The sequence below is a fragment of the Clinocottus analis genome, unplaced genomic scaffold, assembly GCF_023055335.1.
Source record: "Clinocottus analis isolate CAN_PGR_092001 unplaced genomic scaffold, fCliAna1.0.p SCAF_13, whole genome shotgun sequence".
Taxonomy (NCBI): domain Eukaryota; kingdom Metazoa; phylum Chordata; class Actinopteri; order Perciformes; family Cottidae; genus Clinocottus; species Clinocottus analis.
The window spans coordinates 82,501-100,000 of record NW_027175854.1 but is presented as its reverse complement, the minus strand read 5'-3'; the positions used below and the strand labels follow the sequence as shown (position 1 = coordinate 100,000).

At 45.5% G+C, this 17,500-nt stretch overlaps 3 protein-coding genes across 4 annotated transcripts in view; 2 read left to right on the top strand and 1 right to left on the bottom strand.

Moving 5' to 3' along the window:
• Nucleotides 1–6,876, bottom strand: part of xpo7 (exportin 7) — a 13,093-nt gene extending 6,217 nt beyond the window's left edge. For both annotated transcript variants that reach the window (XM_068574569.1, XM_068574568.1), the window contains exons 1-13: nt 6,783–6,876; nt 3,999–4,145; nt 3,592–3,685; nt 3,307–3,473; nt 3,065–3,130; nt 2,843–2,947; nt 2,415–2,580; nt 2,223–2,296; nt 2,021–2,140; nt 1,792–1,938; nt 1,439–1,611; nt 746–939; nt 314–419 (exon numbers count right to left, since the gene is read on the bottom strand). In XM_068574569.1, the coding sequence (XP_068430670.1) occupies nt 314–419; nt 746–939; nt 1,439–1,611; nt 1,792–1,938; nt 2,021–2,140; nt 2,223–2,296; nt 2,415–2,580; nt 2,843–2,947; nt 3,065–3,130; nt 3,307–3,473; nt 3,592–3,685; nt 3,999–4,145; nt 6,783–6,815 (1,592 nt within the window). In that variant the 5' untranslated portion in view covers nt 6,816–6,876. The remainder of the gene's footprint in view (nt 1–313; nt 420–745; nt 940–1,438; nt 1,612–1,791; nt 1,939–2,020; nt 2,141–2,222; nt 2,297–2,414; nt 2,581–2,842; nt 2,948–3,064; nt 3,131–3,306; nt 3,474–3,591; nt 3,686–3,998; nt 4,146–6,782) is intronic.
• Nucleotides 1–17,500, top strand: part of pbdc1 (polysaccharide biosynthesis domain containing 1) — a 95,721-nt gene that overhangs the window by 9,988 nt on the left and 68,233 nt on the right. The gene's annotated exons all lie outside the window — the stretch shown is intronic.
• gfra2b (GDNF family receptor alpha 2b) overlaps nt 16,219–17,500 on the top strand; it is a 15,142-nt gene continuing 13,860 nt past the window's right edge. Inside the window, exons 1-2 of the mRNA XM_068574033.1 lie at nt 16,219–16,623; nt 17,429–17,500. The exon at nt 17,429–17,500 is cut by the window's right edge and continues 228 nt beyond it. Coding sequence (XP_068430134.1) covers nt 16,584–16,623; nt 17,429–17,500 — 112 coding nt within the window. The 5' untranslated portion in view covers nt 16,219–16,583. The remainder of the gene's footprint in view (nt 16,624–17,428) is intronic.

The following is a 17,500-nucleotide window of genomic DNA, read 5'->3' as shown; positions in this document are numbered from 1 at the left end:
GGAATTCAACACACTTGCCCGACTTTAAATATAAAACCCTAAAATAAACAATTTACTGTCAATAAGATTGACTATTCTCAAAAGTGAGAACATGAACCTCAGGAAAGCTTAATTAATTCATTAATTATCTGTCCACTAAAATATAAATGTTTATAGCTAATTAGAAATTAGGAAGTAAAACGGTCAACCTCGCCCGATTGTCTCTTTTTTTTTACGTATAAATGTACAGTATTGTTCTAAACAAACTGTTTTTCTTGTATTAGTTCTGTTCATATGTTGTGTTCAGCGTCTCTCGTGTGTTCTGGGTTCTTACCGACAGACTAACTCCCCGTCCATAGCGTCCTGCTCGTCTGTACTGGCAAACGACACCCGTCCACCGATGACCGCCCCGATGATGTAAACCAGCCACGTCAACCGGCCTGCAGGGAGGGCAGCACAAGTCTCAAGACCCTCCGTCAACACAGACCCCAACCCAGGTCTGAGAAAACCCCAACCTAGCCTGAGAAGACCCCAAGCCAGCCTTGAGAAGACCCCCAACCCCTCTTGTTTTTGAAAACCTCTGCAGCTCTTTACGTTTTATTTGACACATTTGTGATGTAACAGTCTTTTCATCACATGTTGAGGCTGAACAAAGTGATATTATTGTGACGTCACGCACCAACACGCGCTGGTCTCAGGTGAGAAAGTAGCGGTCAGTGAACCTGGTTTGACCCTTGACCTCTGTGCTGGTGTGCGAGCAGCTCACCCTCCTGCACAGTGATGTCTGCGGCGCTGGAGTTGGTGGACTGAAGCAGCTCCTGGTAGCTCTGAGCCGCCTGGTCGAACAGCTGCACCAGCAGAGCGCACGTCTTCTCGTACTCGCAGCGCCCGATGGTGGACAGCTGGTCCAACTGCTGCTGGACCAGCCCGGCGTCGTCCAGAGGGTCTTCCAACCCGTCTCTGAGGGGGCAACACGTGGAAAGGGTTCATACACATTCTGAAAATTCCATGACTTTTCCATGAGCGTAAGAACACTACATGGAGTCAGTCTAAGACCTGAACCTCAGTGACATTTAGCGTTAGTCCACGTTGACCTGCTACCAGCGTCTATGCCTCTGATCCAGACCACCAGACAGCCCCAGCTCAGAAACCTGGACCCTGAACCAGCAGGCCGTCACAGGGGGAGCGTTGCATCTTCAGGAATAGGTCATTCATATTATCTTGCCGAGTAAAACATCAACTAGTGGTTTTGTGGAGGAGACCTTTATGGACGAGTAAAGCTCAGATGTGGTTCCGTCTTTGCTTTGTAAAGTAAACAAATATACGCGGTCATGGGGGGAAAAAACACATTTACCACCATACTGAACTACTGTTAAATAATGACATATGTATTGTGTACTTTCCCGGGTTTGGAGGGGACCACATGCTCCTCAGAGTCAGAACCAGCAGCAGATCTCACCTGAGGATGACGTGAACCGACTCCAGCCGGGACGTGATGTAGGCCTTGGTGACCTCCGGGGTGTAGGTCTCCAGTAGGTGCGGCTCGGTAGCTTTAACGTAAGGGACCGACGCCGCCAGGCGCTGCCACAGACTCAGCAAGTAGTGGACGCTGTTGGGGGCAAACTCCCAGTGCTGGAGAAGGGGGGGCACTCATTCATTAACGAAACATCTTTCCCTGAGAGAACTCTTCTTGAAAGTTGCTGCAAACTTCATCATTTTTAAGAGAGCTTCCAGCTCTTTATTGTATCCTGTCTGACCTTTAACCTCTCAGTTTTAGTCTTCCATACAGGCCGAGCCGGAGGGGACACCCACCTGCAGACTGGTGACGGTGAAGTTGGCGATGAGGCGAATGACTTCGGGGTAGTTTTCTACTTTCACCAGCTCCCCCAGCTGGTAGTTACTCTTCAGCCTCGCCAGCAGGCGGCAGAACTCGTGGTAGTTGTTGGGATCCGGCAAACACTGAAACACAAAACATTCACAGCGTTAAGACGGCCAGCCGGGTTCAGATCACACAGAGCAGCACCCTGAACGCGGTCCACACCTGGGGGTTCGCCAGGATCCTCTTCACCCCGTCCACCAAGTGAGAGAGGAACTTTGCTCGCTCTGCGTTGTTGAAGAGAGACCGCCTGACCGAGGCGATCTGAACTAGACATGACAACACCTGCAGACACACACACACACACCTCAGCACACAAAAGAGCCCATGTCGTCTGGGTGCAGGTCTTCATGTGGCGATCACTTACCAGCGGGGAGAGGGACGGAGGGATGGAATGATATAAATTGAAAAAGAGCTGCAGCGTGGAGGAATCGAGAAACGCTGCAGGACGGAAAGAAAACAAAAGAAGAAGAAGAAGTCAGAAGCAGTTTCACCGTCGTGGAGACAAAGTGCAGTTCTTCATCACGGGGCCCGGAGGAGGAAGAGGGCTCCAGGATACCTGATCTCCATGACGTGGGGATCTGGACGGTGCAGAGGTCGTCCGACGACTCGTCGGTGGAAGTTCCTATGAAGTCGTAGTTGAGGCAGTTGTAGCTGAGCTTGAGCAGCTGCATCAGCAGGCCGTGCTGCGACTCATCGTTCAGGTTCAGGTTCTTCCCCGACGCCTGACAACAAACGCCCAGTTCACGTCAGATCAAAGAGGACGCTTTCAAGCCCAGAAATCTGATTTGGTGTTTTACAATAAAAACATCTGCTGAATCATATTCAACTTTTTTTTAAATTGGCTGATATATAATAAAATCACCGAAATTAGATTAAAATATGTTTTTTTTTATGTATGACACAATTTTGATACTTTTACCAAACTTTATGGTTTATTGACGAATTCCTTCCTGACATTTATTGATATGAGGACGTAAAGCAGACCTGTTTGAGGAGGTTGCAGGAAAGAGTGAAGATGTCGAAGAGAGACGAATCTCTGAATGAAGACGCAATCTTCCTGTGTTTGGTCAGAGGGTGCGTCGTGTCGGCCTGAAGACAGACGGGTATGTTACACACACAGACAGGTATGTTACACACACAGACAGGTATGTTACACACACAGACAGGTATGTTACACACAGGTCAAAATGTTACACACACACATACCTGATTGATCTCATTGGTCAGCTGGGACAGAATGGTGACCCCTATGATGCAATGTTCAACGCTGTCCTGTAAACACAGCAGTTACACATCAGTTACTCACGTGCAGTGTCTCTCACACACACACACACACACACACACACACACACACACACACACACACACACACACACACACACACACACACACACACACACACACACACACACACACACACACACACACACACACACACACACACACACCTGGAGGAACCGTGTGACGTCGGCGATGACGTTCCTAAATACATAGTCGTCTTTCTGGCAGTCGAACCAGCCCAGCTTGGTGATCCTGGCGTACAGCTGGATCAGAGCCTGCGTCACAAAGGCTGCTAACTTTGGGCGCGTAGCCAGATAATTCAGAACATAGTTCCCTGAACGTCACAAACAACAACAATAACTTCGTGAGAAAGGAACAACACACCTGAAGACGAGAGAAACATTTGAACGGACGCTGGTCACGAGGAACCGTTAAAGAAAAGATGAACTCACGGATGTCGATGCGCTGCTCGAGCGGTAGAGGGTTGCTGGTTCGAGAAACCAGTTTAGACAAACAGGTGGCTGCGAGCAGCTGAGAATACGATGACTGCAACGAGAAGACACACATCAGGTTCCTTCTTCTTCAACAGAACGTTGAAGGAGTCAATAAAACTGACAAACCGTGTTTGTCTTCAACAGAGCTTCCTGGACATTACCAACGCTTACTAATGTTTACCAATGTTTACTAATGTTGATCAATGTTTACTAATGTTTACCAACTTGTATTAATGTTGACCAACGTTCCCTAGTGTTTACCAGCGTTCACAAGTGTTTACCAGCGTTCACAAGTGTTTACCAACGTTCACCATTAAAAATGTATAACTTTTCCTTGAAAGTACTGAATGTGTATTTGTACTCACGCTGCCTCTCTCAAGCAGCAGCTGACACTTGCTGAGGCAGTCGGGGCTGTTGGTGAACTCCACCAGAGCTTTTTCTGCCTGGTGTCGCACGGCGGTGTCGGTGGTCTCATACAGCTGCTTACACAGGATCTCCAGCTGGGCGAGGCCCTGAGGACACGGGAGAGAAAGTACACAGGTATGAACCCCGACCACATCCGGTAGAGTCCACAACCAAGTAGAGCCCACAACTCTGTAGAGCCCACAACCCAGTGGAGCCCACAACCCAGTGGAGCCCACAACCCAGTGGAGCCCACAACCCAGTAGAGCCCACAACCCAGTAGAGCCCACAACCCAGTAGAGCCCACAACCCAGTAGAGCCCACAACCCTGTAGAGCCCACAACTCTGTAGAGCCCACAACCCTGTAGAGCCCACAACTCTGTAGAGCCCACAACCCTGTAGAGCCCACAACTCTGTAGAGCCCACAACTCTGGAGAGCCCACAACTCTGGAGAGCCCACAACTCTGTAGAGCCCACAACTCTGTAGAGCCCACAACCCTGTAGAGCCCACAACTCTGTAGAGCACACAACCCGGTGGAGCACACAACGCTGGAGAGCACACAACGCTGGAGAGCACACAACGCTGGAGAGCACACAACGCTGGAGAGCACACAACGCTGGAGCGCACACAACCCTGGAGCGCACACAACCCTGGAGCGCACACAACCCTGGAGCGCACACAACCCTGTGGATCCACCTGCTGCCAATCCACACAGAGACGTTTTAGTACAAACTCAAATCTGAAATGTTCAGAACATTTGATTCATGTTGGTGCAGAGAGTAATATGTCATTCACACACCTGATATTGATGATGTTTCAATCCTTTTAAAGCAGAAAGAAGTTACAGTAACCTGCCTGCTTGCTCTTTTGAAGGATCAATATTATTTAATATTTTGGAGCAGTTAGAGAGACGTTTACTCATTGAACAACATCCAGCTCAGTTCACAAGGCGCCAGGAAAAGTGCAGAGTCACAGTGAGATCACTGATGCATTCAAAATGGTGGAGAGGCCAGGTTCAAGAACAAGATAAGAAGAGAAGGGGCACTGGAGGTCTGGATTTGAATGGTAGCAGTCTCTTCACAGTAAATAAGAGACACGGCAGTGGGGTTTAAATGTCTTCACAGAAAGTAAGAGCGGAGACAGTGGGGTTTAAATGTCTTCACAGAAAGTAAGAGCGGAGACAGTGGGGTTTAAATGTCTTCACAGAAAGTAAGAGAGGAGATAGTGGGGTTTAAATGTCTTCACAGGAAGTAGGAGACGAGACAGCCTTGAAGCAACAAAGGCTGTATTACATACATGTCAGTCAGCGTGTTCAATACTTGTTCGTGTGTCATTTCACATTTTTACATAACTTGATGTTTGTTTTCTTTGTGTTTATGCATCACTTGTTGTTACCAACATCTGGTGAACATGTCAGATCAATACCAACAAACATCTGCTGGGACTCAGGACCGGATCAATACCAAACACCTGCTTTACAGGTCGACTAAGTCTCTACTAGTCTAAATCATGTCAGCTAAAACAACAACAACAACAAGGTGCATGAAGTGAGCTTCAAACAAACGTTATGGACAAACATCTGGGAGACAGGATAGATTGAAACCTCTCCTCCTCTCATCACTTATCTCATCATCTCATCTCTTCTCCTGTCTCATCATCTCCTCTCCTGTCTCATCATCTCCTCTCCCGTCTCATCATCTCCTCTCCTCATTTCCTCTCCGACTGCTCTCCTGTCTCCTCTTCTACTCTCTCCTTTTCCTCATTTCCTGCTCCTATGTCTCTTCTCCTCTCCAGTCATGTCTCCTCATCTCATCCCTTCTCCTGTCTCCTCCAATTTTCTCTCCTCATCTCATCCTCCTGTCTCCTCTCCCCTCCTGTCTCCTCCTCTGTCTCATCTCATCTCCTCCTCCTCCTCTCCTGTCTCCTCTTCTCTCCTTGCCTTCTCTCCTCCATGTGTCCAGCAGCAGTTAGCATGCTAACCCATCATTAGCTGCCCCATCATAGCCATAGACCTCATAAAGCCCGTAAACAACGTAAACAGCGCGTGCAGCTAAAGCTTCGCTCGCGCTTCCCGCGCATTAACCACTAACCCTCCGCGAGGACACGAAGCTTCAACAAACGTTCAAACGGACTCGAGCGGGAGAGCTGGAGCTAATAGGCTAGCTTAGCTTAGCATAGCATAACAGAACAACAAACACATTTAAACAGTATAAACGTTTCGACTCAAAGTTCTGAATAATGAGTCAAAGCCTGTAGATTATAACACGCGTTATAGTTTATAACACACGTTATAACCACACTGTGATTCCCACTGGCGCCAAACGCTCGGTTATTGTTTATTGTTTACTGTTCATTGTTTACTTCACAGACACGCACGCCCGCTCTCGCTGCGGGGCTTCAGGTTCACACGGAACCAACCGCGGTGTTACACCGGAGGCACCTCACCGCCTCCCGGAGAGTGCTCCTCCTCTGGAGCCCTAGGAGCACCAGCTAGCTCAGCTAGCAGGGAAGCTAACCCCATGCTAACACTAAGCTAGCTCCTAGCTAGCCGATGACAGCGGGCCACCAGTCAACACAGGCGGACACGTCCTTTCTGTTCCCGCCGGCAGCACCACGCGACCCCCCGGTACCGCGCTGCCTCACGCGGGCTCCGAGCCCACAATGACAGCTCCCGAATCCGCCTTCACTCTCGTCCTCGCGCTCGCGGACACATTGTCGGTTACAAAAACATGAAACCTCCGCTCACCTGCACATGATCCGCCATTTTTCTCCATTTCATGCACCTCTCACTCCCCCGCTTATGGTCTGCAGCCGCAACAGCGCCCCGCGAGGCGGCTCCGCGCCGCTGCAACACACGCTCTCGTGACTGTGGAAATCTCTCTGGATTGTGGAGGTCTGTGGACTGTGAAGGTCTCTGTGCAACAATAGTAAAACAACAATAGTAATAAAAGAACAGTTGTAAAACAACAATAGCAATAAAACAATACTAATAAAACAACAATAGTTAAACAACAGCCGTAATAACACAACAATAGTAAAAATAAAAAAAACAGTTTAAAGAATGCTGATTCCGTTATTGGCCCCTTGTTTATATTTTTGTATTAATAAATAATAATTAAGGAAACGTGTAAAGGTTTTGTTTGTATGTATGTATTGTTTGTTTCTTTATTGTTATGGAGTAAGCTGATTGGAGGATTTGTTCAACGTTCATCACATTGTGTGTATCATAGGAATATAGTTTAATAGCGTATTTAACTGAGAACAAACAACATAATGAACCTTTAAATGAAAATGATGATTCATGACTCTCTTAGTGCTAAATAATAAATCAAATTTTCAACAGTAAGTTACAACTTGGGCTCGCAGGCTGCAGGAGTTAAAATCAGGAATACTTTATATTATTTAGTCTAGACCATAAAAACAAAAGCACAACATATATAATCATGTCAAAATCTCCTTCACCAATTGTTGTATAATCATAACTGCAGCTTTTCTTTTAGTTTAAAAATCAGTAACATTGTTTGTACAAAAATATGATTCTGCTAGAAACATTAAATGAACACTCGAATATTTAAAAACGATCTACATTTGTAGTTAAAGTAGAAAAGAATCAAACTCTTTGTTATTATTCACTACTGACTCTCATTTATTTATTGACATATTAATTAAAGTGTATTCATACTTTAGTACTGAAATGTTCTAGTGCGTTCTCTCGACAATAAATACAATGTAATAATATAATAAAATAAATAAAGTAAATTGGATAAAACATCTGATTGAATGGAGTCTTTTGTCTCTACTGCTTTGTTTCCCGGTGTCGTTCCTCTCCAGACCTCCAGGGGGCGACCCCTCCTCTTCCAGTAGCTTCCTCTTCCGGAAGTAGAGGAAAAGTGAAAGCAGTACATTCTCATTCAAACATGGCGTTTGAATGGAAACCCGAAGATAATGATATATTAGAATTAAATAAAGCATGTGGATTTATTCAAGTTATAGACCGGGACATGTTATGAATTAATAACTTCATATTGAAGGAATAAACGTGTGATGTTCGCGGGCATCAGCAGAAACGCGGAGCGGTCAGAAATCCGTGGTGCGTTCTGGTACTCTCGAAAAAACGGCTACTTTACACATGGACCTCAATCAATCAGCAGTTCTGTAGATTTTAGGGCATACGCTTGTGTTTTTCAGGAATTCACAACAAAGAAAAAACAGAAGCATTGTGGTACATAGTACAGGTCGACTGTGGCTCAGTGGTTAGCAGACTATAATCAGTCTATAACTAATCTATAATCAGTCTATAACAATCTATAATAAGTCTATGACCAGTCTATAATCAGTCTGTAGCCAGTTGAGTACATTTCGGTCATTCAAACAGAATAGTCAGCAAATGATGCCTTTGGGCGGGGCTACAAAGTGAATGAGCGTTTGTTCACATTGTTGTCGGTACTTTAGTGAAGCAAACGGCAGTTCTTCTTCCTCTGTGACGTGAAGGTGTTGTGACAGACGTGGTCCAGCAGGGGGCAGTCCAGGCTCAGAGACAGACACACACTACATCACAGGCGACATGGTATCTCTCCCTTTTAAAGCAGAGCACTCAAATTGACAACAATTGGAGAAGCAAGCAGTTTGCTGTGAACATGTCATTTTTAAAAGACTGAACGGCAACACATGGATTACATCCCAGCATTTCTTAGATAAAAACATGTTTGTATCACATGAGTTAGAAACCATCTGACAGCCACTGGAGTCTAATTCTACTGATATTAATACAATGCTTTATCTGAATGCCATCTGAAAGACCTCAAACTGTTCTTCTTTGTCATGAATGTGGAATCACACAACGTCCAACACTGAGTGGACAGAGATCATGGAAGAACGAGGACTTCCTGTTGGACTACAGAAACATGAGGACTTCCTGTACAATACCAGAATATATATATATATATATATATATATATATATATATATATATATATATATATATATATATATATATATATATATATATATATATATATATATATATATATATATTCACTGTCTGGATCAACATGTAGAGCCTGGAGGTCTGTGGATCCACCAGGAAGCGTAAGCTCATCAGACAGATGGGCTTCTGGGACCCGGCCGCCTTAAACTTCACTAATTAAAACCTCAGACTGCAACAAAAGGAAACACATCATTTTGATTCCTTTGCATGCTAAAATGCTAAAGGCATCGGACCACTTTCATGCTGCTCCCCACATATCTTAAGCTGCTTTTTAAAATTCTTTTCATCACATTTAAGGCTCAGCTGGTTCTGGCTGCCGGCTGCATCACAAACCTTTAGCCTCCTTGTCAGCTGAGTAGAATCTTGCTCTCTCCAGGCTTGGCCCCGTTGGACCCAATGGCCTCGTTGGCCCCAATGGCCCCGTTGGCCCCATTGGCCCCAAATGGCCCCGTTGTGGCCCCAATGGCCCCGTTGGCCCCGTTGGCCCCAAATGGCCCCGTTGGCCCCAATGGACTCGTTGTGGTCCCGTTGGCCCCGTGTTGACCCCCGTTGACTCTGTTGATGGTGTTGGTCCTGTTAGGGTTAGTATATATATATATATATATATATATATATATATATATATATATATGTGTGTGTGTGTGTGTATGGAGGTGTAGGGAGAGCAGCATTGAGACCATATCTGACGTGACGTCTTCTTCCAGGTTCTTCTGATAGTTTTAATGGTTCCTGTTGTTTCTAAGGTCTCATGTTCTTCTACTGAACCACGTTCCACTGTTAGAAGAGTTCTCTCTTTGTTTACAATCTATTGGTACAGACAATAAGGCGTGTGTGTGTGTGTGTGTGTGTGTGTGTGTGTGTGTGTGTGTGTGTGTGTTGTAGTGCATCATTACTCAGCCTCCTTTAGGGTTTCTATTGCACAACAAATTTGCTTGAACATTTCACAGATTACAGCCTTAGGGTTGAAGAGCGGGCGTGTGTGTGTGTGTATGTGTGTGTGTATGTATGTTTGTGTGTGTGTGTGTGTGCGTGCGTGAGACAGAGAGAGAGTGAAGGTATTTAGAGGAAGAAGAGGTAAAGGAGTTTTGACATTTCTTTCAGCAAAAACATGAACAGTTAAAGTCAGTTCGTCAGACTCCACTGGGCATGCTCCGTGTGTGTGTGTGTGCGTGTGTGTGTGTGTGTGTGTGTTTGTGTGTGTGTGTGTGCGTGTGCATGTGTGTGTGTTTGTGTGTGTGTGTGTGTGTGTGTGTGTGTGTGTTACGTAAGTGGCTGCTGAGACAAATAAGAAAAGAAGAGAGAATGCGGATGCAGGAGGACTCGTGACTCACCCTCTGACCCCGTGACCCTCTGAACCCCTGACCCTCTGACCCTCAGACCCTCAGACCCTCTGACCCTCTGACCCTCAGACCCTCTGACCCTCTGACCCCGTGACCCTCTGAAACTCAGACCCTCTGACCCTCAGACCCTCAGACCCTCTGACCCTCTGACCCTCTGACCCTCAGACCCTCTGACCCCCTGACCCTCAGACCCTCTGACCCTCAGACCCCCTGACCCTCAGACCCTCAGACCCTCTGACCTCGTGACCCTGTGACCCTCTGACCCCCTGACCCTCAGACCTCCTGACCCTCTGAAGTGTCTTTAGATGAAGTGAATGATCTTGAGGTGAAGTGAAGTGTCTTTAGATGAAGTGAATGATCTTGAAGTGTCTTGGTGACAGAAGCATCAGAGGAAAGAGAGTTGATCCAAACAGGAAGATGAAGCGTCAGGTGGAGGAAGCTGAGCCGTTACCTTGGGAACAACTCGCTGATCTCTGCTGCTCCATGACTTTTAATCCCTTAAATCTCAATGTGTGTGTGAGTTTGTGTGTGTGTGTGTGTGTGTGTGTGTGTGTGTGTGTGTGTGTGTGTGTGTGTGTGTGTGTGTGTGTGTGAGTTAGTGTGTGTGTGTGTGTGTGTGTGAGTTAGTGTGTGTTTGCAGCGCTGTATAAATGTATGCAAATGTGGGTAAATTCTGAGATTATAATAAAAAGAGAAGAGAAGCTGTTTACCTAAATGTCTGCTTCTTCTTTTACCTGGAGTTTACATATAGACACATATATACACACATATACACACATATATACAGACATATACACATATATACACATAAATACACACATTCTTTACACACACATATACACAGTGAAGTTCCTCACATTCTGCTTTTTGAACGAAGGAACGCCCTTTTCCATTAGAGTGTGTCTGTGTGTGTCTGTGACTGTGTGTGTCTGTGTGTGAGAGTGTGTGTGAGTGTGAGTGTGTGTCTGTGTGTGTGAGATTGTATATGTCTGTGTGTGTTCCTAATTTGAGTCAGTGGGGAGGTGGAGAGATGAAAGGAGAGTGCTGCTTCCAATTTCTCCTCATGCAGAGACCGAGACATGACAGCACAAAGTGCTGCACATACACACACAAACAAACACACACACACACACACACACACACACACACACACACACACACACACACACACACACACACACACACACACACACACACACACACACACACGTATTGTTTCTAGCTGTGTCTTTGAGCTCACGTTTGGAGGCTGAATCTCTGTATTTACACAGAAATGTGATCAAAGCATCTTTGAGGATCTTCCTGCCGATGTGCTTCAGTCAGTCAGTATATATATATATATATATATATATATATATATATATATATATATATATATATATATATATATATATATATATATATATGTATATATATATATATATATATATATATATATACTGGTTCAGGTCTATCGTTAGTACTAAGCAATAGACCTGAACCAGGTGTCAGTTGTCCAGGTGAGTTCTAGTTTGTAGTGTTCGCTGTACACACCTGGAAGCATCACTCTGTGCTGCCTTCAAGTGTAACCATGAGAGCTCTCAGGCTCCGCCTCCTGAAGGAAGCGTCCCGGGTGGGCAGCGGGTCGCCTCCCAGCAGCCAGCCGGCAGCATCAGATATCTGCTGACCATTTCCTGAAAGGAATGTCATTTGTTCAGGAATCAAAACAAAGCCAAAACAAACCTCTTCTGAGACAATTTCCCTTCATTTCCCTGTCAGGCCGAGCTGTTAGGAGGCTGAGCTGTTAGAGAGGCCGAGCTGGTGGAGAGGCCGAGCTGTTAGACAGCAGCTGACATTCACAGAAACAAACAAATTAAATTACACAGCAACACGTTCAGCTGCAGAGCGGAGACAAAGACCAGAACAAAGAACTCAAACAATCACAGACTAACAGCATATATATATATATATATATATATATATATATATATATATATATATATATATATATATATATATATATATATATATATATATATATATATATATATATATATGTATATATATATATATATATATATATATATATATATATATATATATATATATATATATATTGAACCAGCCCTACAGAGGAAACTCGTTGTGGCCGCTTGTATCTGAGACCTGGTTCTTTGGGTCTCGACCCCGCGTTGTGACCGCAGGTGAGGGATGGAGCGTAGACCCAGCAGGACACTGAGAGCTTCTCCATCCAGCTCAGCTCCCTCTTCACCACAGGTCCGGTACAGCATCTGTTTCACTGCAGCGATCTGCTGCTGCACCTTTCCATCACGAGTGAACAAAGCTGAGATGCTGGCGCTCCTTCGCTGGCGGTCGGCACTCTGTCGCCACCTGCAGGCAGCAAGTATATCAGGACTTATTTTAAATGTCAAGCGTTCAGGTGTAACTCCTCCTGGCCACCTGAAGAGTTCAAGGACTCAGCTGCTGTCGTCTCCCTCGACAGAGGGAGGCTTCCTCTTCATCCTCCTCTTCATCCTCTTCTTCATCCTCCTCCTCTTCCTCCTCTCTCATCTCACACTCAGATGTTTTTTTCTCGCCTTCCATCAAACAGCTGGAGGTGTTAGTGAAACATTTAAAATGAGCTCTTTTCATGAAGCAGAGGAAAGATGTTTTTATCTTCGTCTTTATCTTCGTCTTCACTGAACATCTGTCTGCTGATGTTTGTATATTAATTAAAGAACTTTGAGAGGATTCATTTAATTAAACAGTTGAATATTGAGACTCTTTACGAAGTAAAAGTACAGCACTATCATAAAGTACACAACATAAAGTATACGACATAAACTACACAATTACAAACTACACAATCAGAAATTACATGTCATAAACTACACAATCATAAACTACACAACATAAACTACACAATCATAAACTACACGACAAACTACAGGATTATAAACTACATGTTATAAACTACACAATCATAAACTACACAATCATAAACTACACAATCATAAACTACATGTTATAAACTACACAGGAGGAAGAGGAGCAGGAGGAAGACTCAACGGGTTTCAGGCTGCTGGACCTTCATGAAACACGTTGCTCATTGTTTTCACGTGTGTCCTTTCTGCTCCTCTTCCTCCTCTTCCTCCTGCCCTTCACACACATCACCTGCTGGCTGAGGAAGAGGAGGAGGATGATTGGGACCTCTGATTCATTCCTCAGCAGCGTAATCGTCCAATCACTGCAACTTCACCTCATTAATCAGCGTTAATCATCATTGTCTGTTCGAGTGGTTCCTGTTATTGGATTAGAGCCAAGAGACCGAGACCAGAGACCGAGACCAGACACTGGAGACCAGGCACCAGGAAGTAGAGACCAGGGACCAGGGACCAGGTCCAGAGAGACAAGAGACCAGAGACTAGAGACTAAAGACCAGGTCCAGGTGTTGAGTAATTGTACTTTGATTGGTTCCAGCTCTGATGTTCTGTGAGAAGCTGTGGAGCTGTCCGTGGTCCTGAAGCCGGTGGTCTGTGGAGCTGTCCGTGGTCCTGAAGCAGGTGGTCTGTGGAGCTGTCCGTGGTCCTGAAGCCGGTGGTCTGTGGAGCTGTCCGTGGTCCTGAAGGCGGTGGTCTGTGGAGCTGTCCGTGGTCCTGAAGCCGGTGGTCTGTGGAGCTGTCCGTGGTCCTGAAGCCGGTGGTCTGTGGAGCTGTCCGTGGTCCTGAAGCCGGTGGTCTGTGGAGCTGTCCGTGGTCCTGAAGCCGGTGGTCTGTGGAGCTGTCCGTGGTCCTGAAGCCGGTGGTCTGTGGAGCTGTCCGTGGTCCTGAAGCAGGTGGTCTGTGGAGCTGTCCGTGGTCCTGAAGGCGGTGGTCTGTGGAGCTGTCCGTGGTCCTGAATCTTTAAACCCAGTTTTCAACATTACAGACGCTCATGTTTCTGTCGGAACAATAATTACTTTAACGAATGAAATCCTATTTTTATTGAATTTGAAGACTCCGATGTTTCACTGAACGCTTATTAAAGAATGTAATTCATACCAGTTTAACGTATGAGACGGTAAAAGAGATGTTACAGGCGATGACGTCACATACAAATATGAATTATAAAAATATGAAAATCCATTTATCAGTTGGAGGGAGAGAGGTGCATTGTGGGTAACGAGAGTGTGACATCTCAGATTGTACAGCTTGAATCAATCAACTCTTCACACAAATGTTTACATATAAATATATATATATATATTTATATATACATATAAGTACATAAACATATATATATATATATATTTATATATATATATATATATATATATATATATATATATATATAAATATATATATATATATATATATATGTTTATATATATATATATATATATATATATATATATATATATATATATATATATATATATATATATATGTGTGTGTGTGTGTGTGTGTGTGTGTGTGTGTGTGTGTGTAAACGTTTTGCTGGTCTTTAACATCTTTAAGGTAAGCGACAGACTGAACATGGATAAAAGAAGGAGTGGTTTGTCCCTCACAGGGACCCTTACTACTGAACAGTACCTGTTCAGAAAAACAGAAAACAGATGTATAAACTATAAATGTATGTATGTTAACTTGTTGTTGCTCCAGAGTGCTGTTATATTGTTCTGATAACATTACTTCAAAATAAAAGCTGCAATACACAAGGTTTTACTTCATTATTGAATTTGGCGCAAAATCGCAGAAAAATCATGCGATTAATCAGAGAGAGTTGTGGTGCTGCCTCCAGTCTGACACACGCCTCCAGTGTGTGTGTGTTAGAGAGGAGGAGGAAGAGGAGGAGGAAGAGGAGGAGGAAGAGGAGGAGAAAGAGGAGGAGGCTTTCCTCGTGCTCAGACGCACTGAGTTGTGTGAAGAGCAGCAGCTGCTTCTCTCTGGAGTACATCGCTGTGACGGAGGGATTATTATTTTATTCATATTTTATTATTGTTATTACTACGACCGGAGCTACGAGGGAGGAGGAGCTACAAGAAAGCACGCGGTCTGGAGGATGACTCACTGTGACTCCTCTACGGACTGACTGTGACTCCTCTACGGATTCACTGTGACTCCTCTACGGACTGACTGTGACTCCTCTACGGACTCACTGTGACTCCTCTACGGACTGACTGTGACTCCTCTACGGACTCACTGTGACTCCTCTACGGACTCACTGTGACTCCTCTACGGACTGACTGTGACTCCTCTACGGACTGACTGTGACTCCTCTACGGACTCACTGTGACTCCTCTACGGACTCACTGTGACTCCTCTACGGACTGACTGTGACTCCTCTACGGACTCACTGTGACTCCTCTACGGACTCACTGTGACTCCTCTACGGACTCACTGTGACTCCTCTACGGACTCACTGTGACTCCTCTACGGACTCACTGTGACTCCTCTACGGACTCACTGTGACTCCTCTACGGACTCACTGTGACTCCTCTACGGACTCACTGTGACTCCTCTACAGACTCACTGTGACTCCTCTACAGACTGACTGTGACTCCTCTACAGACTCACTGTGACTCCTCTACAGACTGACTGTGACTCCTCTACAGACTGACTGTGACTCCTCTACAGACTGACTGTGACTCCTCTACAGACTGACTGTGACTCCTCTACAGACTGACTGTGACTCCTCTACAGACTCACTGTGACTCCTCTACAGACTGACTGTGACTCCTCTACAGACTCACTGTGACTCCTCTACAGACTCACTGTGACTCCTCTACAGACTCACTGTGACTCCTCTACAGACTGACTGTGACTCCTCTACAGACTCACTGTGACTCCTCTACAGACTGACTGTGACTCCTCTACAGACTCACTGTGACTCCTCTACAGACTCACTGTGACTCCTCTACAGACTCACTGTGACTCCTCTACCGCTCTGGAGCACCGGAGGAGTTGTGGTACCGGAGCTGCTGGTTGCCGGGTAACAGACACGCTGCTTCACGGAGCAACTCCTCTGGAAACATCGGACGCTCACCGGAGGATCACTGCTCCTCTTCCTCCCTGATCCTCTTCCTCCCTGCTGGTCTGAGGGTCCCCGTTACGTCTCCAAGGGGGTCTGCAGTCCACCATGTCGCTCTGCGGCGGAGAGAGAGAGATGGAGAGAGAGAGTTAAAAGAGAGAGATAGAGAAAGAGAGAGTTAAGAGAGAGAGAGAGGTGGAGGACCTGGAGGTTCTGTTCTTCAGGACTCGTCATGATCCTGATTTATATCATCACGGTGGCTTTTGTGTTGGGTGAGTTATTCTAACACACACACACACACACACACACACACACACACACACACACACACATACACACACACCTCCTATTATCGTGGGAGTCAGTTTCTCCAGAGATCAGATTCCATTTGTTCTGTGTGAATGTGTGTGTGGGTGACCGGCAGGTGGGACAGAACCAGAACCTTCTGGACTTTAATGAAGAAGCTCACGGTAGAAACAGAAAGACGGGACGAGGTCATATTCATGCACCTGCTTCATGTCCTCGTGTCTGTGCTGGATATTCATGATGATGATATTCTGTCTCGTTCAGTCTGTTGTGGGATCGTTTCCACTTGTTTCCTTGTGAAGATGTTCTGACTGTGAGCAGCTGAGGGACTCGAACCGTTCATGGTTTCACTTTCCTTCTTCATGTCTTTTCAACTTCGTCCTATGACGCTTGTCCTCATGAGACATGAAGACGCTTCTCAGAGCAGTTACCTGTAACTTCCTGTCACTTCCTGTCACCTGCATCCATGTTGTGTTACAGTAACTTCCTGTCACCTGCATCCATGTTGTGTTACAGTAACTTCCTGTCACCTGCATCCATGTTGTGTTACAGTAACTTCCTGTCACCTGCATCCATGTTGTGTTACAGTAACTTCCTGTCACATGTATCCAAAAGAATCTGAACTCAAGGAGAATCTGTCCTTCAAAATAAAACTCTCGTAAATCCCCAGATGCCTTCACAGGAGAAGATAATGAGCCCTTTCGTTTGCAACAATGGTGCAAAGTAATTGATCCAGATGAATCTCAGTGCTGCTCTCTCTCTTTCCTGCAGATGTGTGTCTGAGCGCCTCGGAGCTGGACTCCCCCGGCTGGAGGGAACCTCTGGACTGCGTCCGAGCCTCGG